The 23,806-nt window shown below is 36.4% G+C and overlaps 1 protein-coding gene and 1 long non-coding RNA gene across 7 annotated transcripts in view; one reads left to right on the forward strand and one right to left on the reverse strand.

The window, feature by feature from the left end:
• Positions 1 to 23,327, forward strand: part of CHD7 (chromodomain helicase DNA binding protein 7) — a 199,223-nt gene extending 175,896 nt beyond the window's left edge. For all 6 annotated transcript variants that reach the window (XM_034429835.3, XM_034429834.3, XM_087890607.1 and 3 more), the window contains 17 exons: positions 1,365 to 1,564; positions 4,909 to 5,068; positions 8,277 to 8,366; positions 8,727 to 8,830; positions 10,015 to 10,144; positions 10,446 to 10,518; positions 10,673 to 10,724; positions 11,095 to 11,323; positions 11,452 to 11,660; positions 12,564 to 13,256; positions 15,042 to 15,199; positions 16,888 to 17,115; positions 17,441 to 17,884; positions 19,191 to 19,412; positions 19,791 to 19,931; positions 20,392 to 20,496; positions 21,446 to 23,327. In XM_034429835.3, coding sequence (XP_034285726.2) covers positions 1,365 to 1,564; positions 4,909 to 5,068; positions 8,277 to 8,366; positions 8,727 to 8,830; positions 10,015 to 10,144; positions 10,446 to 10,518; positions 10,673 to 10,724; positions 11,095 to 11,323; positions 11,452 to 11,660; positions 12,564 to 13,256; positions 15,042 to 15,199; positions 16,888 to 17,115; positions 17,441 to 17,884; positions 19,191 to 19,412; positions 19,791 to 19,931; positions 20,392 to 20,496; positions 21,446 to 22,390 — 4,183 coding nt within the window. In that variant the 3' untranslated portion in view covers positions 22,391 to 23,327. The remainder of the gene's footprint in view (positions 1 to 1,364; positions 1,565 to 4,908; positions 5,069 to 8,276; positions 8,367 to 8,726; positions 8,831 to 10,014; positions 10,145 to 10,445; positions 10,519 to 10,672; positions 10,725 to 11,094; positions 11,324 to 11,451; positions 11,661 to 12,563; positions 13,257 to 15,041; positions 15,200 to 16,887; positions 17,116 to 17,440; positions 17,885 to 19,190; positions 19,413 to 19,790; positions 19,932 to 20,391; positions 20,497 to 21,445) is intronic.
• On the reverse strand, positions 8,621 to 19,241 carry LOC117672829 (uncharacterized). Its single transcript, XR_015733389.1, has 3 exons — positions 19,055 to 19,241; positions 10,689 to 10,741; positions 8,621 to 9,397 (listed from the first exon to the last, which is right to left on the reverse strand). It is a non-coding gene; the product is annotated as an uncharacterized LOC117672829 (long non-coding RNA).
• Positions 23,328 to 23,806: the final 479 nt, after the last annotated feature.

Genomic DNA, 23,806 nt, shown 5'->3' on the forward strand with positions numbered 1-23,806 from the left:
TTAAAGGCTGTAAAGCATCAATTCTGAGGCCATCATAACTTCAAGTGTTTGCTAAGTAATGGTAATTAAGCAACACTATCTGTAAACAAAAAAAACCCTACAACACAGAGCAGTGGTTAGAATGCAATACTGCAGGCTACCTCTGCTGACTGCCAGCTGCCAGCAATTTGGCAGTTCGAATCTCACAGGCTCAAGGTTGACTCAGGCTCCCATCCTTCCAAGGTTGGTAAAATGAGGACCCAGATTATTGGGGAAAATATGCTGACTTTGTAAACTGCTTAGAGAGGGCTATGAAGCACTGTGAAATGATATATAAGTCTAAGTGCTATTACTATTATGTTAGAGGTGTTTATGATAGGAATGGACTGGTAGTTAAAATATTAGATTTTGTGCTACAGCAGCATTTATTTTATAGTAAACTCATAGTTCTGAAAATTTGATAATTTTCAAATTAAAGGTATGCTTCCATCCTTTATTGAATTTAGTAAAACAGCCTTAGTGAACGATACTAAGATGGTATTAAAAATCTTTGTCTTAGGTTTTGTTCCTGTTAAGAGCTAATACAGATAGAATATTACAGAAATGAATTCAAATTCATGTTAAAATCATAAAATTGCAGAAATTGCTTTGGGATATGAACTCCTATTCAGAACTTACGATAGCCATTTACATTAAACACATGCATTTTATTTTTTCTACTATAATAAAATATTAGTGACTTGCTATTTGCTTAGTAAAATATCTTACACCCACAAAATACATACAGTATGTATGTATTTTAATACAAAAATTCTGCAGTATAAGTAGTCCTTGTCCTATGACTGCAATTAAGCCCAGAATTATGCTCATCTATTATGACATTTGTTAAGTGAGATCTCTTTGCTTAATTACCACAATCCCTGCTCTCTTCATTGCTCCATTAAACAGAGCATGGGGTGCCTTGGAGTGGGGGAGAAGGTCTAGAAGGCCTGGAGCAGGCTCAGGCCCACACTGCAGCACCTTATTAAGTCATACATGGCCTGTCCCAGGCCTCCTCAGGCCTCTCCTGCACTGAAGCACCCTGCTTCCCACCCTGCTGGGACCCACACCCTCCCGATGGGGGGAGGTCATCATGCTTTGGTCTATTTAACCTTTTTTGAAGATTGTCTTTGGAAAAGAGAAGTGTCCAAAGGGATAGGCAGATCGTCAAATTCCTGAATTTTGTTCACATACCTGTGGGAGTGCTGTAGTGGCTATAACTTTGGGTACATGTCTAAGTTCCTTCATTCATTGCCGTTGTAAATTTTTCAACAGTTGCTGAACAGATAGTTGTAAGTTAGGGCTACCTGTTATGCCAAAATGTGATTTACTTTTTTTTAATATAGTTGGGGACGATGGACTGATATCCTTTTACATGGACGTTATAAGCGTCAGCTAACTGAGCAAGATGTGGAAACTATTTGCCGAACTATCCTTGTATATTGTCTCAATCATTATAAAGGGGATGAGAATATCAAAAGTTTTATCTGGGATTTGATTACTCCAACTGCAGATGGACAAACTCGGGCCCTAGTTAATCATTCTGGTATGTTATCTGCATCTTATTTCATATCAAGTTTATCAAGTGCTGTTGAAGCCATAAAACATTGCTTTAAATCCACTGAGCAGTAATTCTGTGATCTTGAACAAAGCAAGTATATAGATCTGTACTTTTATGTGAAATGTCTTTCAGTGTTATTGTTGTTAATCTTATTCTCTGTTACTGGGAATTACACATGAGGGTCTTCATCTGATATTTCAATGCTAAAAGTCCCTCTCCAAGGTTTATCTTGGCCATCTCTATAATAAGTATGTAAAAGTCCAGAGATACCACTGTTCTTTTGTAAGTTAAATGTGGGAAACTAACTACCAATATGACAGACAATTGGTGTATCTGGTTCATTACAGAAAAAGACAGTCATTGGAACCATTTTTTTTGTCATTAAGCAATGCATTTGTAAAGCACAACATCATGTAACCATGTCCCTTAGCGAAAGAAATTCTGGTACTTCCAGTTGGTGTAGTTAAGTAAATCCCATGACATTGTTAAGCACAATGTCATGTAGTCAGCATTTGTGACCTTCTGCCACCTTCCCCATTGACCTTGCTTGTGGAAAGCTGGCATTCACACAGCACTGATCACCAAGTAACCAGATCTCAATCATGTGACTGCAGATATGTTGCAACAGCCATAATTACAAGGATTGGTTGTAAGTACCACTCATTCAATGCTGTTCTAAGTTTGAAAAGTCACTGAATGAGTGGTCATTAAGCAAGATTTATCTGTTCTCTGAATGGCAATGACTTAAGATATGCATATAGAATCTTTCTTGGCTGTATAAGTTGATGCTAAAGTTCATAGTTAAGACCCTTTCTATGCCAAAAAAGATGCTCTGCAATTGAGTTGCTACTTCAATATTTTCCTCCAGTTAATAAATTTAATCCTTGTGATCACATATACTTTGTTGGAAAAATATGTGAAGCTTCAAATTTATTAATAGATGGACCTCTTTTAGAAGTTTCAGCCAAATACTTCCTGCATTTGTTGTTCAATCCTGTACATCAGCTTAGAGGTATTTTGGCCACTCCTCTTATTGAACTGCTTCATCTAATTTTTGGACTGCCTTACATGAACTGCTCATTAAAGTTATGCCCCAATAGTTCATTTTGGTAAAGATTGAAGCTTTGATTTGGCCATTCAAAAAATGAAATTAGTTCTACTTCTGCTTTTCTATTATAGTTTTACCAGCGTATTTAGCATTATTGTCCTTTATGATTTACATTCATTTAAGATTCAACTCATGAACAATTACTGACAATGCCTTGTACAATGTATAGTACAAGTCATAGTCCATTGCCCTCTCAGTTATAGTGAGCGATCTGAGGCCTGAATTTGTAAAAGGATCCCAAACTATGATATTTCCACCATGATGCTTCATGGTTATGTTCTTTTGTTGGAATGAACTATTTTCTCTAAAATGAACTATTGGAATAAACTGCTGGGTCATTTAGGGTTTTTTATATATATATTTGAGATGGATGCCATACACTTTTATGAGAAAAGTGGTTTGATCCATTATACCATTACATGCATACTACTTTTCTTAAATAGTTTCCTAACGGTAGACTGATGAATACTGATATCAGATACGCTTGTCTGAGCAGACTTTGACTGTGGCCATAAAATGCAAAAAAAAAATTAATAGGGAATGGGTTCTCCAATTCATATTTGATGCTCATCTCATTTACTGGAACATATGAGTTGACCTTCCCCGTTAAAAGATTTGATTATCCTTGAACATCACAAACTCTTTCCAACAAAGACAGTGAATATTGTCTCAGTACTGTATATTCAATAAAAACATAACACCGTACAGTTAATCAAGAAGCTTGTTAAAGAGAGATCCAAATTGGAACTATGGAGAAATTTCCTGACAATGAGAATAATTAATCAAGGGAACAGCTTGTCTCCCAGAGTTGTTGGTGCTCCATTGCTGGCGGTTTTCAAGAGAAAATTGGACAACCATTTGTCTAGGATGGTTTCCTGCCTTGGGCATGAGGTTGGACTAGAAAACCTCCAAGTTCCCTTCCAGCTCTACAATTCTATGATTGTTTATTTAATCAGAATCTCTCAGATAATTCTAAAGGATTCACAAAGTTTATTTTACCAGTGTATCTGCTGCATACAAATCTTCAATGTCAGAACCCTAAATGTAATTTTTTCTCTATAAAATGCCATTTTGTTTTAATTGCAAATGATTGCTGCTTAGCTATATATTCCCCTTGTGCATTAAATAAGATTTTTGTACCAGCATATGTTGCGCAGTTCTTTAGCATTTGCTTCTGTGTGGGAAAAGGTCACTGGATTGTTCTAAGCGAGCAGTTTATTTCAGAGTTGCTGAAAGGCTATAAAAGTGATGGTGAACCGTTTCGGCACCGAGTGCCAAAAAGGGAGGGTGCATGCACGCGTGCTTTGTGCGCACATGCATACGTATGGCCCACAATCCGGAAGAGGAGCTGCCCAGGGTGCATGCGCCCACCCGAAAATGAACTTCCGGTTTCAGCTACTGAACTTCTGGTTTCAGCCAGCTACTCTTCCGGGTTTCTGGTGCACATGTGCATGCGATGATCAGCTGGCCTGCGCGCATACTCAAGGAAACGGAAGACCAGCTCTTCTAGTTTCCGGCACTGCCGCATGCAAAAAGGCCAGCTGATTGTCACACACGCATGCGTGCCAGAAACCCAGAAGAATGGGCTACGTGGCGCATGTCAGGCAACATGGCTCCGCGTGCCACTTTGGGCACGTGTGCCATAGGTTTGCCATTACCGGGCTATAACATTATTTTAAGTTCATTGTCAGAATAATGGGATGTAAACATTGAGCATGATCCAGCCACAGTGAAACATTATTACATCCTATCATCTCATATGTCATGTTAATGGAACTGAAGTACTTTTAACTTTGGCACATATTCAGCTAATGAATGAAATTCTACAATAACTTTAAATTACATATATGTAGAATATGCTGTAACACGTTTGTTATTCTGCAACTAGCACTTTTCCTAATTTTAGCTATGCCTATTGAGAAACTGAGTTAAAACAGGATTAACACCCAGGTAAGTGCATAGGATTTTAAGCAGAGTGCTTAGGAGGGTAAATTGTACAATAGCATTTTGTGGTTTTCTAATTGTTTTGAATTACTGCATAGTGTCTTTAACTATGATACTGTCACCATGGAATGGAGTAGCATAAAGTACGACCTAGTTTTCTAGAAGTCCATACCATAATGATAAAGGGCTGTGAGAAAGTGATTTCACAGGCAGATGGCCTCCTTTGACATGGTGTCAGAGTTAATGCTGAAAAACCATGCATGTGTACATTTCTTAGGCTTGTCTGCTCCAGTGCCCCGGGGGAGAAAAGGCAAAAAAGTAAAAGCTCAGAGTTCACAACCAGTGCTTCAGAATGCTGACTGGCTAGCCAGCTGTAATCCAGATGCCTTGTTTCAGGAGGACAGCTATAAGAAACATCTCAAACATCACTGTAATAAGTAAGTTAATCCATTAATTTAATTTGACCCATTTTGACTTGAACTTGAATGTTTCATGGAACTCAAATTCTAGGACCATAATATAGGTCATGTAGATTACTATAAGGATAATCTTTAAATTATGCTTCATCATTGTCACTGTTTAATAGTATAGACCCATACACATTCTTATTTTGGTTAATGCTTAACATTTTTCTTAGAATACAGATTACTGTTTGTCCTCTCAATGTGGTCAATTTAAGTTGCTGTCAGTATTTAAGATGTGGTTGGTCTTAGTTCATTGAATTATTGGAACTTATTTTTTTCACGAGCCTGGTGTGTGGTATTTAATCTTTACATGCTAGTCAAATAAAGTGTTAAATTATATTATATGTTCTATGGCATTATGAGGTGAGATAAAGGCTGTAACTTTAATCATATTTAATTTGAAATTATCCCTGTTGGAAATGTTGCGATTTTGAACAACATATGTGATGAAAAAACTGTATAATTGTTGAGGTTATTCAGGGCTTATCTGCCTGATGAAAATGAATCATGAGCAATAAAAGACATTTAGCTCATTTATGTATTAGGAAGTATATTGTTTTCTTTAAAACGTAACTGTTCATCATAAAAGTCTATTCTATAAATCATAATTTTTAATTGTAGTTACATATTGTAATTCATTTATTGTGTATGATATTATTATTATTGTACTGGCTATGGTTATTTCTTTTGTGCATTTTCTTGACCTTCTGGAAGACTGTTAAGACCTGTTTTTTTCCTCCTGCATAGGGCCAGGGTGTTAGAGGAGCCCTATAAACGTGTCAATTTTTGCAAGTTTATGATATGGCATTTAGGCTTTTTTGTAGTGGATTTTTTTTTTTTTTTTTATTGTTAGAGGGGTTCATTTTATATGGTTTCTCTTACATTTTTTTTCTTATAAACTGCTTTTTAATCACTCAGAATTATGTGTTTAAGATGGATGGCCATTTAACATTTCTAAATATGATTCTTAAAAGTTGCTTTGCATGAAGTGATTAATAAATTCATAAATAAATTTACAGTTACATCTTCTGTAAAATATAATATAGTCAGAATACTCTAGCCATCCCTCTTACAATCATCTTCCTCCCTCTCCCCTTCTTCTCCCCTTCCCCCACCATCTCTCTCATGTTCTTTCTCTTTAGACTTATAGGCTGACCAACTCAACATTGACTGTGTGTGACAGATTTTTTTTTTAAAAAATGCAGTATCAGCAAATATTGCAGGGTATATTCAATTGGATAACATGATCTCAAGTGAACTTTTACTTTGACTATATAAATTGTAAATAATTGAAAAGGTGTGTAAAAGGGAAGAAAGAAGTAGAAAAAATTTGAAAGACAATATAATTCCAAAAGGTTCCATTAAATTAATATTAAACTTTTTTAAAAAAATAAAACAATATTTGAAATCAAAGAGTAACCTAGGCCCATTTATGTGTAGAAATGGCTTGTTTTTGGCTAAATACAGGATGGCCAACTCCTTGAAGTTGGCGGTCTGGTTCTTTCCCAACTAAGTTACTTATTAGAATTTTGAACCCAATAATGCTGAACTCTAATTTCTTCCATATTGGTATGTACTTGACCAGCTGAAGAACCCTTGCAGTTGTGGTTGTTAAAGACCATTAAGTCTCTCTGTTTTTTAAAGACAGAAATGCCAGTTATTTGCCAGGGCAGTTGAAGTCTAAGAGCCGCACAGCTGTTTAGCTAGCATCACATACTTCCTCTATACAAAGACAAATCCACTTCAGGAAGGTGGTGAAGACCTGAATTTTTCCACAGGCAGTGTTAACGGAGTTCTGGCATGGTTATGTGGGATCTGTAGTTATGAGACTTTTATTGGAGCCTCTGTTGTCCTTTTTGTTCTTTTGTTCTTTTTCTTTAAATTGTATTATGTTTTCATGTTTGTTTGTCATCCAGATGGACAGACATGTGCATTTGTTTCATTTATTAATTGATAGTAAATATTATAAAAGGCAGCTATGCTCTTTCTTTAGAAGGTTCTTCACTAGGTGCTGTCTATGTTGAAAATGGTTTTGCATTTGTGTAGAATGATTTCTAGATTAGAAAAAGTGTCCCAGATTTTATTCTGTAGGCATACCACCTTAAAAATTGGTGTCCCAAAGACTTTTACAATATTACAGATGCTTTAGGGTGTCTTATTATTATGCAGAAAGGGCTGGGATAGAAGCTGCAGGGGTGTTACCCAAAGTACTAGATTTACATGGCTAACCAAGTAAAAGGCAGGAATACCTTTGGGCTTTTTTCCCAGTTGGACAACATTATTCTGTGGGGATGAGGAGCTTCAGAAAACGAGGGGGGGGGGCAGATGTGGCACACATATTGCCAGTTCATATCATTAGCATTTCAAGTAGAATATGTTTTTTCGGTGTATTTCTTTTAATAGTTTTCTAGCATCGTTGAGAATGGAAGAGAGTAGATGTTTAATTACATCAATTTGGTCTTTGAGTATGAATATAGGATTATGGCTCCAAAATAAATGTTTATATTTTTTTAGAGGAATTACACAGTGAAGCTAAATATGGTATATTCTATTGTCTTCTAAGATAATAAGAGAAGTAAATTTGGCAAGAACTTTTTACAAAATAATTTCTTAAGAAAACACTGACTTTTTCCTATTTTTTTAAAGCAAAGGTTTGTGTAATCTAACAAGTCTTAACATTCCATGCTGGGGGTTTATTGTAAGGTAGTAAAACCAGATTTTATATCTCGTTTATTCCTACAACTTCTGATGTGCTTCCAAAAATGGTATTAAGGCAGCAGCTGAGGAAATTTTATGAGATAATGAAGCAGAACAGTTACTGAAAGCCATCTGCTCAGTTGTTTACAAACTTGCTTCAATACTTCAGAGGCAGTGGTAGAGTACGTGTCTAAACTTCACAAGCTGCACTAGGTAGAACTAAATGAAATGCGCCTGGGTTGGGCTGAGCTCGATCCCTCTCTGTGCAGTCTAAGCGGTTGCCAGGCAGGCCTGTTGGAAGCCAGCAGAAAGCACCACACAGAGGTGATTATGTGCCACCATCTGTCACGCTTCAAGCCTACCATACAGCATGGCTAATCAGCCTTGGCAGGATGATGGATGAACAGCAGCAGCTGCCAAAAGCCACTGTTGGCAAACAGTCCTGAAGTTAAGAACTTTTTCCCCTCTCTGTTTTCCTCTCCAGGGTCCTGCTGCGTGTCCGCATGCTGTACTATCTGAGGCAAGAAGTTATAGGGGACCAAGCTGACAAGATCTTAGAGGGTTCTGATTCAAGGTTAGTGCAAATTCAAGTTTATTTGTGCTTCATGATCACGGTTCGTGTGAATATTTATGATCATAAAAAAGTTAAAGATTAAACATATCTGATTATGCTCTTTTATTATACTGCTGCATATTTTGGTTATTCATTAAGGATGAAGAATTGTTAATTTCATGAAATAAACTATTTTGACAGAATATCAGTGAACACTTTAATTTATAAATCTAATGTAAAGGTTTTAAAGTGGAAGAAAGTATACCGTTTGGGGATTTTTTTGCATACTTAATTTTTTATTTAGTTACAGTTATACAAGTTTGTTCCTTTGATACTTATGCCAGCATCTAAAATTATTTGGAAATGCTAACTCTTTTTTAGTGAGATTGATATTTGGATTCCTGAACCATTTCATGCAGAAGTTCCTATGGATTGGTGGGATAAAGAGGCAGATAAATCACTTTTAATTGGAGTGTTCAAACATGGTGAGTGATGTCATACTTTGAACAGAGCTTCTTGGTAAAGCTTGCTGTTACACCAATATTCAGTCATAATATTAACAAGTATAGTTCCAAAGAACTGTTGGCTTCTGTTCCCTTTTTTCCTTCTGCATTAAAAAAAAATGTATTCGAGTTGTAAATATCAGATGCTGTTTTTGAATGTTTGCAGAATATTTCAGAAGAAAACATTACTTTCTTGGCTATAAATAACACAAAACCATATTTGTTTAAATAATAGCCAAATAGTTTTACAGTTCTCCATAAACTCTGCTTCCAACATTGTTCACTTACTAATTCTGCCAGTTAGTGTCAAAGTGGATGGTGGGCTTAACCTCTGCTATTAATCTGTACAAGTGCCTCCTGGGCTTTGTTCCAAGCAATATTTCACAAATGTCAGTGCTGAAAACTATGGGCTCCCTTGAGTGGGATGAAGCCTTGTTAACTTTGAAAGACTAGGGAAGTAGAGTTGGCATGATATATACAGTGGGCAAATCCTGATTATAATCCCAATTCTCTGGAGTTCGGTGCAGCATTCTCAGTAGCCCAGATTATCTAAAGGAGAGAATGAAGTCTTATGAAATCTTTCATGATTACAATTTGGCTTGACACTGTACAGCAGTTAAGGAGAGTGTATTGTGGAATAAATCCTAATTGAATTGTGCTGCTCTGCCTATATACAGGAGTTCTGTTGTGGGCTCAACTGAGGCAAGTCTAGCCTAAAAACCACGTTGATGCCACACACTGCTGGGATCTGCCATTTTCCATCTAGTCAATGAGATCAGTAAGAAAAAACAGCAGTCTGAAAACTATGATGGGATCAGTATCATATTACAGACAGGCATCATCCTACATATTTCCCTATGTATGTATCTCCAGCATAATGCCCTGGTTTCATTGAGACCTGAACAACAAAAGAAGGTAGTTTGGTTGCATGTAGTGGAAGAAGGGCAACTCATAAGCACTTTTCTCTAGGTGTTCAGTATAAATATTTATCGTATTTCTCTTTCTCTATCACTTATTCACACATTTTTCGGGATCTTCATTGGCAGTATCACTGCTTGAAGGGATTTTTAAAATAAGGTTTTCTTAGTTTATGATCAGTATAAAAGTATAATCTGTAAGGATTCTTGTTGATAGATATTGGTCTTTTTATGTTTATCTGAATGCAGGCTATGAGAAGTACAATTCTATGAGAGCAGACTCTACTCTATGTTTTTTGGAACGAGTTGGCATGCCTGATGCCAAGGCCATTGCTGCTGAGCAGAGAGGGACAGATCTATTAACAGATGGTGGCGATGGGTAAGCAGGACATTATAAAAAAATTAATAAACGTACTGTATTGTGTATGCTGGCCTGACTTCACCTATTGCATCACATTTGTGGATTCTCATACATAGGAATGTTTCAAAATAATGTTTATGTTGAGGACAATTAAAAAATAATCATTTTTTTATTGTAACAATAGGTATTGCTGAGGAGGATTTCCTTTTGCTTCAGGATTCTTTTCTTTTTTTAATTGTCTATCATATGCTGCGTAATAAGCATTGGATAATGTTTTGAGTTATTAGCTCTGATATTTTCTGGATTTTATTTCATTTAGAGGTGATTTTGATAGAGAAGATGAAGACCCGGAATATAAACCAACCAGAATTCCATTCAAAGATGAAATTGATGTAAGATGTATTAATTTATAATATACACGCTTTATAACTAGGTTATTTTGAAATAGTGTGATTTTCATGATTGTATGTGTTGTGTATGTGTTGGAATTTAATTCTTGTCCTTAATGAAACACTATTATTCATTACATTTTCTTTTTTGTCAAAGGAATTTGCAAACTCACCTTCTGACAAGGAAGAATCTCTAGAACTCCATGCAGGTAAGATTTTGGAAAACCTTGGTGATGAATGGAAGAAAAAAGAGGATAATGATAAAAATGTGATCCAATGTATTAAAGTTTTTTTCTAGTTGTGCTATAGAATAGGTGAAAACTATGTTTCCAAGTGTATACAAAATGACATAAAGTGGATTGAGTATGAACATTTCTTTTTGGGTTATCTGCCATTGGAATACAGTTAAGAAAATTGTTCACGGTAGTAATTCAAAGGCCTTTTCATGAAATTTTGTTGAACTCTGACGGATTTATTATCAGAAGTGTTTTTGTTACCTGTTTTTATGATGATATTTTGTGAGCTAGTATTTGTCTTTAATTATGAATACCTCTTATCTACCTTGATAATATTCTCCAGGCAAGCACAGTGAAAATAGTGCTGATTTTGGTCAACTCTACTGGCCAAGCACTTCAACCCTGACTACTCGCTTGCGCCGTCTCATTACTGCCTATCAACGTAGTTATAAAAGGCAACAAATGAGGCAAGAAGCATTAATGAAGACTGACCGGCGTCGACGGCGACCTCGTGAAGAAGTGAGAGCACTGGAAGCAGAAAGAGAAGCTATAATAACAGAAAAACGTCAAAAGTAAGTTTCTTCAGGCTTCCTCATAGATGAGTATTGCCTTGCAACATAAATTACTGTCTTTAGAATGCAAGCGGATATTCATTTGGACTTTTGGAAGTATCCTGATATACTAATCTTTTTGTTTTTAGGTGGACAAGGAGAGAGGAAGCAGATTTTTATCGTGTTGTATCTACTTTCGGAGTTATTTTTGACCCTACAAAGCAACAGTTTGATTGGAACCAGTTCAGAGCTTTTGCCAGACTTGATAAGAAATCTGATGAAAGTTTGGAGAAGTACTTCAGTTGTTTTGTAGCTATGTGCAGGCGAGTGTGTCGAATGCCAGCCAAACCAGATGAAGGCAAGCCCATTGTTTTTCATAATACTAAAAGATAGTTTAGATAGTTTAAGATATTTAAGGATCCATGTTTATTTTCCCTTTTATCCTTTCCTTTTTTCCAGTAGTTGTGATCACACACATGCTATAAGTTTGCAACTATAGCATTCTAATGAAATAAAGTTAGGGGGGGGAAATTTCATATTAAAGATCTTTTAATTTTTTTTAAATGTGAGTAAAGACTGCCTTCATGCTTCAGGTATTGCACCTACTAGACTTTTAACACTCAAAGGAGTGGATGCATTCCTCTGTAGAACAATTGTGACTAATAATAGACTCTTTAGAAGCTCTACTCCCTTCTCTGAACTATCACATAGACCTAGAGATTATCTATTTATTTACTATTTTTGTTAGATTTATATCCTGGCTTTCCTTTAGGAGCTTGAGGCAGAAACGATGTCATTCCTCTTCTAGGTTTTCCCCACAATATATTTCTGTGAGAATATTGTGAGTTTGGGCTGAAAGAATGTATCTGATACAGAGCCACCCACTGCTAAGAACCTCTCCAGTGCTAGTCCAACATTTTGACCACTATGCTACACTATATTTCAATAAAGGATAAAAATGAAAATACACAGCAACTGATTCTAACACTTCAGCAACTGAGCTGAGGCCTTTAAGATCCCAAGCCAAGTTTGAAACAATTAAGAGCAATTGAAACTCTTTGCGTTTGCAGAGAATAACTATAAGTACATTTGCTTTAGTTTAGGGGCAGAGTTGCTGATCGTGTTTATTTCAATTTGGAAATTATTTGAAACCCAGTGATAATTTATATTATAGAACTTTTAAAAAACCTTCTTCTTAAAATTTTGCTTGATATGTAGTAACTTTAAAACTAATTTCTATGTACTCCTTTTTTCCTTATAGAACCTCCTGATCTTTCTACTGTGATTGAGCCTATCACTGAAGAACGTGCTTCTAGAACTTTGTATCGTATAGAACTCTTGAGGAAAGTCCGAGAGCAGGTTCTCCATCACCCACTATTGGCAGAGAGGCTAAAATTGTGTCAGCCAAGTTTGGATTTACCAGAATGGTGGGAGTGTGGCAAACACGATAAAGATTTATTGATTGGAGCTGCTAAACATGGAGTCAGCAGGACAGATTATCACATTCTAAATGATCCTGAACTTTCTTTTCTTGATTCTCATAAAAATTTTGCTCAAAATAGAGGTGGTGGTAATCTAACTACCATATCTCTATTAAATCCACTGGGTGTTTGCTGTGGTCAGTCAATGTCTATTATCCCAACCTCACTAGTACAAGATGAAAAACCTACAGAACAAGCTGAGGTTAAAGTGGAAGGAGCTGAAAAAGTACCAGCCAAAGAAAAGTCTGGCGAGGAGGAGGAGGAGGAGGAAGAGGCAGCAGATGTTGCAATAAAAAGTGATAAGGAGGAGGAGGAAGCTGAGGTTGAGGTTGCTCCTGTAAAATGTGAAATAAAAGATACAGAACTGAGTATAGAAGTTGATCCTAAATCAATTTCTGAAAAAGGTTCGGAAGATGATGAAGAAGAAAAACTTGATGATGATGACAAGTCAGAAGAATCTTCACAACCTGAAGGTAATTGTAGATGCAACCTGAATTAAGAATTATTTTGACTATACTTGGCAGACCAGATCTTAGCAGTTCTTTCAATGGACTTAAAATTTTCAAGTGATCTCACTCAAACTTTTTAAAGTGCAGTACTAGGAATGCAAGACTTTAATATTTTTCTTTTCAATAAACCTTTCCACCCCAGCGATGCCCTTGAAGTGATGGCCCAGTGCCTGGAGGCTGTACGGATCTGGATGGGGAGGAACAAGCTCAAGCTCAACCCTTCCAAGACTGAGTGGCTGTGGTTCCCGGCATCCCGATATAGTCAGCTGACTCCATCACTGACTATCGGGGGCGAGTCTTTGGCCCCCGTGGAGAGGGCGCGCAATCTGGGTGTCCTCCTGGATACGCAGCTGTCCTTAGAGGAACATCTGACGGCTGTTGCCAGGGGGACCTTTTGTCAGGTTCGCCTGATTTGCCAGTTGCGCCCCTTTCTTGATCGGGATTCCGTGCGCACAGTCACTCATGCCCTCGTCACCTCTCGCCTGGACTACTGCAACGCTCTCTACATGGGGCTCCCCTTGAGGAGCACCTGGAGGCTCCAACTGGTCCAGAATGCGGCCGCGCGGGTAATTATGGGAGCTGCATGGCGCTCCCGCATAACACCGCTCCTGCGCGAGCTGCACTGGCTCCCAGTGGTCTTCCGGGTGCGCTTCAAGATGTTGGTTACCACCTTTAAAGCGCTCCATGGCATAGGACCTAGTTATCTTCGAGACCGCCTTCTGCCACCGACGACCTCCCATCGACCCGTGCGCTCCCACAGAGAGGGCCTCCTCGGGGTGCCATCAGCCAAGCAATGCAGGCTGGTGACCCCCAGGGGGAGGGCCTTCTCTGTGGGGGCTCCCACCCTCTGGAATCAGCTGCCCCCAGAGATAAGGAGAATCCAAGACCTCCGTGCCTTCCGCCGTGCCCTTAAAACTTTCCTTTTCCAACAAGCCGGGCTGGCCTAACAAATCTTTTAAAGGATTTTAAATTTGTTTGTCTTTTTAAATTTTGGGCCAAATTGAGATATTTTCTTTTAATCTGTTCTTAATGTATTTATTATGTGTTTTTATTTGGCTGTACACCGCTCTGAGTCCCTAGGGAGAAGGGCGGTATATAAATTTGAAGTAAAATAAAAATAAAAAATAAAAAAATATATTTTCCTACCAAGGAATTTCTACATCTGTCTACAAATCCTTATTTGTGTTATATATTTACCATGTTCTTAAGGCACTTGCCAAGACTGTTTGACCTCATTATTGCTTTCTGAAAACTAAGCACAGGCTTAATCATCAACATCGCTGTGCTGTTGTAAAGAAAGATCAATAGAAATGGACAAGAGAGCTTGAGAATACAGTTTGATAGCTACTATTTTATTTGGTTCTAACAAATAAAGGGTACCATATAAATGTTTTAGAAATAGCACTGTCATCTCTGTTATTTATTTTGAACTGCAATAAAATAGAATATAAAAGAACAAAATTATATAATCAAAGTAAGAAAGCATCCTAGAAAATTATTGAGTTTTACTAAATAAAATACCATAAATTTATAAATTTTACTAAAAAATAATTTTTCTAAGAGAATTTCTTGGAGTTTTTTTCTTCTAACTTCATCTTAGAAATAAAATACATTTGTCCATTATGATGTACAGAAAATTCCCAGTACTTAGTTCAATCAAAGCTTTAATGATCGTATAAAATTTATTACACTATAAATAACTGTCCTATTTGGGGGAACTAATTTTTGGTGATCGTTATTTCTCGACAGGAATGATTTCTCGGGGTAAGAATTTTGATGAAGAAAGCAATGCATCCCTGAGCACTGCAAGGGATGAAACGCGTGATGGATTTTATATGGAAGATGGAGACCCATCAGTAGCCCAGCTGCTTCATGAAAGAACATTTGCCTTTTCTTTTTGGCCTAAGGTTTGTTCAATATATAACATTATTAATAACATTATTAATAACATTAACATAACTTTCGTTATCAGCTATGAATAACTTAATAGTGTATATCATAATTCAATTCTGTAAAGATATAGAACAGATTCTCTTCAGGAGGGATGAGAGGCACTCAAGAAGAATATGAAGTATTTACAGGTTTGGCTCTCAGCAGCTAAACATATCTGATTTTCTCAACTGAAGAGGATTCAATTAGAGGTATTCTAGCTTTTCTGCATAATAATAGAACAGGAAAATAAAGTAAAATTTCAGACTGAGACTTCCTTTTCCGTTGCCTATCACCTAAGGGATATGTTCTAGGCCTGCTATTCAGAAACCAACAACTTAAAATAAATATTATGGTATTTCCTAAATGTTGTAATGTAAATGGATTATTATTATTTTTTTTGTAATCTTAAACAAGACTTAATAGACAATCTCATAACTTTCATTTTTTTAAAATAAAATTCAGAATAGATAAAGTTCTCATAGTGAAATTGTATTAGCCTCATATACATCTCAGTTTCTGATTTCACTGGGTGCTAGAGAAAAATAAAGTAGTAAAAGTCTTAAGCTTCCTAATCACCATAACGGGGCCATCTGGATTAGGGGAAAATAACCTTGCTATAATAGGCTTATTCCTGGGGAAAACAAGCAGCTGGCTGCAGCTGCTGAAATCTGCTGGCAGCTTTTATTCTATTTTGTAGTTTAGTGAAGATTAATCCTATCTGGTTATCAATCGATAATTTCCAAATATTGATAATTACTTTGGACAAGTATTTGTGATTCAAGATACTGTTAACTGTGTGTTTCCACAGAAAGTAGCTTAAAATTAACGTATTGCTAGTTTACAATAAACTTCAAAAAATAATGTAAATCAATTAATATAGTACGGTACAAATGTACAAATAACACCACTAGCAGAAAATATAATATGTTCATGTCAAGAACAGCACACAAAAACATAATCTTTACAGCATTCAGATTTTAAAAGCAAATATTAGCCAAGTAATTTAACTTCCTTAAATTTCTTAATTTAACAAAAATTAGAAGGGCATTATATAAAGCATAACATTAAAAGTTCCAAAAATATGCAACTAAGATTCAAAGTATTTTCTATGCAGCAGTGCATGTTTTGTATTTGCTTTTATTTTGAGCATGCCGTAATTAAATTGTTTCAGTATACATGCTTGAGTGGAACTTGAAGTGATAATGGGTGTGGAATGAGAACTGACATTTATGGGATGTTCCGAGATTGGTACCCTTTTCACAAAGTTGAACTTTATTAATAGTGACACTAATAAAGAACCACTTCCTAGGACAGAATTACAGATGGTCTTGTCTCTGACCTACCTAAGACAAAGTTGTTGAGAGTAAAGATTATATTATTCATTGTGTAGTAGTTGCACTATTACTTGTCAATTCGGCTTGAGTTTTAAAATGTCTACGTAATAGCAAACACTCAGGAAAAAGTACTGCTCATCCAACAGTTTGTTTATTTTGATTACTAACAGCAATGATGTTTGTTCTTCATTTATGTGCATTCAGTTTAATTTCAGGGTGATTGGGAATACTTTTCAGATGCAGAATTTCAATTATAATTACTTTGGATCTAAAATTAGTAAATCTGTTAAACCATACAATAATGCAGATTTTGTATTTCCCTTTTGCAGGATCGAGTAATGATCAACCGATTAGACAGCATCTGTGAAGCAGTGCTGAAGGGAAAGTGGCCAGTAAATAGACGCCAGATGTTTGATTTCCAGGGGCTTATACCAGGATATACGCCAGCAGCTGTGGACAGCCCTCTACAGAAAAGAAGCTTTGCTGAACTCTCCATGGTTGGTCAGGCCAGCATCAGTGGCAGTGAAGATGTCTCTGTATCGCCTCAGTTATCTAAGGTATGTTTTGTTTAACAAAAGGAAACGGGCCAAAATAGCAGCAAAAAACACATGTGGCAATAAATTCCACTTTTGCCAGAAAAAATAAACAAAAATAAATAACATTTAGATTGAAAGTAGTTTTTATGACACATTTTTCATTAGACAAAAAACATAATTAATTTATCTAATGTTGGTCAGGCGAAAAAATATTATTGATTGGGACAGTGCCATCATATTATGCTTTTTCCATTTTTCAAAAATGCAGTAAAAATTGAACACATTTCTTTAAAAAAAGCAATGGTAAAATCATTGCTCATAATGATATATGTTAATTTTTCATTAGGAAGATGTACTCAATTTATCAGTTCCACGTCAGCGGAGGAGGCGGAGGAGGAAGATTGAAATTGAGGCTGAAAGGGCAGCCAAGAGGAGAAATTTAATGGAAATGGTTGCCCAATTGCGGGAATCACAGATTGTCTCTGAAAATGGGCAAGAAAAAATTGTAGACTTATCAAAAGCCTCACGGGAGGCAGCAAGTTCTACCTCAACTTTTTCAGCTGTTCCTTCAAAGTTTCTGTTATCTACTGTTTCGACACCAGTATCTGATGCCTTTAAAAGTCAAATGGAGCTGCTACAAGCAGGCCTTTCTCGCACACCCACAAGACATCTGCTAAATGGTTCCTTAATTGATGTCGAGCCACCCATGAAAAGGAGAAGAGGAAGAAGGAAAAACGTAGAAGGTCTTGATCTTTTATTTATAAGCGGCAAGCAAGCATCTCTGACAGCAGTAAGAAAATATTTCCATTATATTATTTTCAAAAAAAGAAAATACAGCATAATTATGATAAACATAGGGCCCAACTGTGGACCCTATGCATCTCCCTAGCTGTTCCCAGAATATTTCAGAATATGTAAAATAGAATATTTAACTTACACCTGAAGCATTTGAGAGCTGATTTTTTGTATTTGGAGAAATTTAAAGATACATGCCTCTTCTTAATTCCTATCAAAATGCAAAAAAGGGGGGAAAACATTCTTATTTATTTATTTATTTATTTATTTGTTTAAATTTCTATACCGCCCTTCTCCAATGTAGGACTCAGGGCGGTGAACAGCCAAAGTAAAAACAAGACATACATACAAAACATACAAAATCTAAAATCTGTTTAAAATAATTAAATAATTTTGGCCGTAATTAAAACATTCCAATTTAAAATCCGTTTAAAATTTGACTCAAGCCAGCCCAGCTAGTTGAAATAAATGGGTTTTTAGGGCCCGACGAAAAATCCGGAGGTCTGTTATTGTACGTAGCTCTGGGGGGAGGTTGTTCCAGAGGGCGGGCGCCGCCATTCTGGCAGCAGCTATTCTATGAATGTAGAAAATAAATCTGGAAAATCTTGTAGAAATCTTGTGGTATTGTAAATATTAATCAGTTGGTTATAACAGGCTTTTATGGATCATAGTTTGCTTCATCAGATGAGTCACAGAAGATTTACTTGCAAAAGTTTAACATGGCTGCGCTGGAATGTTTCACTTAAAACAATGCTTATTGATCACATAGGTCTTTTTAGAATAAAAATTGAAAGTTGCTTGCAGCCAGATGTTTGCAGCCAGGTGCCCATCTAACCATTTAAAATAGAAGAGCATGAAACTGTGTACAGAACATTTTGGTAACTTAGTGTTAAAATACTAGTTATACGCTTCATGATCTAAAAATTCCAGATATGTCCACCAGTCTAAATAAAAGTTGTCTATCCTTACTATATAGCCATATGTGTCTACTTTAAACCACAAAGATACCAGAATGACTGCCTTTATGTATTTTTTGCCATACATGGCATCATAACATGCTTTTTACTTGCCTTTCCTCACCTTGTCCTTAGAACTGTACAGTATGTATAAGCAATGGTGAAATAGCTATGTATATCTATACATACTTACAAGTACAAGTACTTACAAGAAATAATGTCTGTTGTTTGTCATTATTGTTTAAAAGGCTAACAGTAGTCCCCATTTAAATTAGGTGTTTTATGCATCATTCCTGTTGAATTAGCATTATGTTGAAAGTTAATAGAATTTTGAACTTTCTGCAGGAAGATGCAGAAGTGACCAAAGTGTTTGATGAAGAAATGGAACCTCCTCCAGCAAGAAACATTCCATCTCCTGGGCAACTGGATCCTGATACTCATATTCCTGTCATTAATATAGAAGATGGGACCAGACTAGTGGGAGAAGATGCACCTAAAAACAAGGATTTAATTGAATGGCTTAAATTGCATCCCATGTATACTGTTGATATGCCAAGTTATGTACCAGTAAGTGAATACTCACCTTCTATTTTATTATTTTACCATTTTATTTATATGTGACAAAGTTCCTCGGATATTTAAAGAAAACACTTTACAATAAGTAAAGTAAGCAAACCAGTTGTAAATATTGAAAGTGTCAAATTATTTTTGTGGTCTCTGACCTATTTGAAAAGCTTAAGCTTATATCCTTGTTTTAGAATTCTGTTACTCTGTTTAGTAACAGAAGACTTTGTAAAGTCTTAGTTTAAAAATATTACTGTTAAACACGTAATAGTCTTGATGCTACTGTTAATGTTTATTTCAATAATAAAATATACTGTACATATAGTTTTATAAATTAAGCATTCATGTCTAGGAAATAATTGCCCTTTTTCCTTTCTTTAGAAGAGTGCAGATGTGCTGTTTTCCCCATTTCAGAAACCGAAGCAAAAACGGCACAGATGTCGAAATCCTAATAAATTGGATATTAATACCTTAACTGGAGAAGAGAGGGTTCCTGTTGTAAATAAACGGAATGGGAAGAAGGTAATGCACTGACTAATTTCCTCTATGACTACCCATTGTTTCATTTAATTTTCAGGTAAATGCTTTTATATTACTTTTCTATAAAACGGCATGCCTCAGTCATCTCAAACATTCTGTATCATTTTGTTTGAAATATCGGTATTGAATCAACGATCTCCTTCATTGAAGATTTTCTGGAGGAGGCCAGATCGTTTCTAGTTTGACTTCTTATTTCTCTTTAGTTTTTCACATCATGGGATAGGAGAAATCTTGATTCTATTAACATTTTGGATTTTAAGTTGCAATATTCTTAAACTATTTGACAATTTTTTGTACTTTATTAATAATGATTAATAAGTCATTTGTCATTCAGATTATCAGTGACAGTATGTATAAATAAATAATAGGCTAGATTTGTTAAACTGCATACATTATGAAATAGAGATCTTTTCTTTAATTAAAATTTAATATATATTATTAGATGGGTGGTGCTATGGCCCCACCAATGAAAGACTTGCCAAGATGGCTGGAAGAAAATCCAGAATTTGCTGTTGCTCCAGATTGGACTGACATTGTTAAGCAGTCTGTAAGTAATAGGAGTTTTTTTTAATTACACAGTCAGATTTATTTAGTTCAATTTTGGTGCTATCAAACTCCAGAATTCTTTAGGCCTCTCACAATATTAAAATACTGTGGGACTGTTTAAATGAGGGAACCCAGACTGTACCTAATCTGTCACCTTTTACCACCTGCAAAAATTGCAGGATGACAGGCAGTTCCTCAAATAAGTGGGCTCCGTGTCTTTTAAGTGGGAACCAGCACTTTGAAATGCACCCAGAAGTATATTGGGTAAACAGTACAGCTTGTTAAACAGATCAGCATACCACTGCTCAGATTGCTGCACTGTGGACCAGGTGCAGCTTCTGAGCGCATTGGTGACAAAGACATGTGAGACAGTGGAGAACTACACAATGAAGAAAGCATAAGTATCTATGCTTCATGTAACTTTACCATCTCTTTTTCTTTCCTATGATTTATTCATTGGTAAACCTATTCACAGGTGAAAAACTCAGCACCATATTCCCATGTAGTTCCCTCAGTTATGCTGTTGATGTTTAGCAATGTCATATTTTGGAGTAAAAGAAAACCAGAAGACGTATATAATGCTTCTGCAATGCTTCACACATCTATTTTACCTCTTCATATCCCCAATTGAAAAGAATCAGATAGAAAATTTCAGTCATGCTCTTTGGACATTACATCTTGCTTCTCTTACAATTGTGTTCCTTGGATTTAATCTGATGTTAAAAACCTAATTTTTTATTAGGGATAACTTTTATAACTCATAGATTTTAAGATCAAAGGTAGACAAATAAGATGAGTAAATGGACCCCTTTATTATATACAATTGTGAATCATATAAGCAGCATGATGTAAAATGCTCAGTATAAAGGCATCATTATAAATGAAAGCATAATTGTATGCTTGTGCTTTTCTCCCCACTTCCACTCCCACCCACCCCCCCCATCATCTAGGGTTTTGTTCCAGAATCCATGTTTGACCGTCTTCTCACAGGTCCCGTGGTGCGAGAAGAGGGTGCAAGCAGAAGAGGGAGAAGGCCAAAAAGTGAAATTGCCAAAGCAGCTGCAGCAGCTGCTGCTGTAGCTTCAACATCGGGAATTAACCCACTGATAATGAACAGTCTGTTCGCTGGAATGGATCTCGCAAGCCTTCAGAATTTACAAAACCTACAATCTCTCCAACTTGCAGGTCTCATGGGCTTCCCTCCAGGACTGGCGACAGCTGCTGCTGCTGCTGGAGGTGATTCTAAAAATCCAGCTGCTATGCTGCCTCTGATGTTGCCAGGTATGGCAGGGTTGCCCAATATGTTTGGACTAGGTGGATTGTTGAATAACCCAATAACAGCTGCTTCTGGAAACACCACTATGGCTTCCAGTCAAGGAGAAAGTGAAGATGGCACTTCAAAAGTAGAAGAAAAGAAGAACGAGAACGAAGAGGAGAACAAAGACTCTGAGAAAAGCACAGACGTTGTTTCAGCTACTGACTCTGCAAATGGATCTGTTGGTGCAACTGCTGCTGTGGCCTCTGCTACCACCACAAGCAACACTGGATTGCCTGCCAACCCTCTAACCTTCAATCCTTTCCTTCTGTCAACGATGGCCCCTGGTCTGTTTTACCCTTCTATGTTTCTACCTCCGGGATTGGGAGGATTGACACTACCTGGTTTCCCAGCATTAGCGGGACTTCAGAATGCAGTGGGCTCCAGTGAAGTGAAGGTTACGGATAAAACTGAAGAAGCTGCCTTTAAAGATGAAGAAAATCTAGAGGGCAGTGATGCAGAGGAGAGCCTTGATAAAACTGCAGATTCCTCTGCTTTAGAAGATGAAATAGCACAGGGTGAAGAATTAGACTCACTTGATGGGGGGGATGAAATAGAAAACAATGAAAATGATGAATAAGCAGTACAAGTTACTGTTCAAGTGTTTTAAACTTTTGACAAGTGGTAGTCCTACTGTTTACACTCACAGTTAATGTCCATACTTAGTTTTATAAGCTGTTCTGTAACATAGTGTAGCAAACAAAAAGTCATGTTATACAGATGAGTCAAAAGGTATCTTGGTCATTAAGTATTGTGCAGTGCATTATTTATTATCCCTAGAAGAGATGAAATGGAGAGGTGACCTTATCTTTTTAAGGAAATTGATATAATGCTCTGCTTTTTTTTCCTTTTGGTACCATTGGTATTATAAAGCAGCAACTTGTAATAGACTGGCACTAAATAGAAGGAAGTGCTGCTGAAAGGAAGTATGAAGTTATATATTTAATTATTAATTTTTAATTTTTTGCTGTGAAGGTCAAGATAAATTTTAACATGCATATCATTCTTACATATCATTTTGACTGTATGGAAATTCACTCGTGCACAAAATGTGCACATGCACACCCACACATATATACACACATTCTCTGACAATCTCCATGATAGTGTGAATGTCTCTCTGTCTTGAGACACAGCAATAATAAGGCAGCTGTTGAATGTGAAGAGTACCTTTTGGAAATTACCCATTGAAAAGGTTCTTGCAGGATAAAACTACAGTTAAATCGTCTCGTGATTTTGTAATGCACTGGTAAAACAATTTTTTTTAAAAATCAGGTACCTTTTTAAATTAAAGGACTTTGTTACTTTAGCCACAAAGCTAAACAGATTACCTCAACTCTAAAGTAGCCTTGAAGTTTACAGACATGACTTTGTAAATGTATGTTTTTCTTTTTTTTTTTTTTGTGATGTCTTTTTATTCCCCCCCCCCCCACCTTGGAAATTGCTATCATGTAAGATAAGATGTAAATTGCTGCCAACTGTAGTAATGATGCTTTTAATAAAAGTGACTCATGATATGTAAGGTGTAATTCCTAGAATATAGTGATCACAACTGATTCATGCTCAACAGAAACAAATATATCACTGCAGTCTTTCCCCTGTATCTTTCTTTACCAGCTTTTCTATCTCCAAATATACTAAATTAGTCGTCTGGGAAAAGACAAGGGGAAAAAAGCCTGAATTATACTCATATTGTTCAACCCTTACTGAAGCTTCAGAAAGATGCACAAAGACCTGCATTACTCCCTCAACATATTTTCAAATGTGTTCTGTGTGTGATAATGTGGTACATTAAAGAACAAAAGGGTAAAAGAAAAATGAGGCTTTGATAGGCATGATATCTAGGTCATTTATCCTTGGTTAATGGGTAGAAAAATACAATACTGTAGTTTGAGGAAGGAACATAAAGGCACTGTGGTGGGCTGTAGATTAATGTCTGTGATGCTAGAAAGCCCTGTCAAACATCCTACAGGAAACTAAAACTGACCCACTTTAT

The sequence above is a fragment of the Pantherophis guttatus genome, chromosome 3 (assembly GCF_059756535.1).
Source record: "Pantherophis guttatus breed Tessera chromosome 3, ASM5975653v1, whole genome shotgun sequence".
Lineage (NCBI taxonomy): Eukaryota > Metazoa > Chordata > Lepidosauria > Squamata > Colubridae > Pantherophis > Pantherophis guttatus.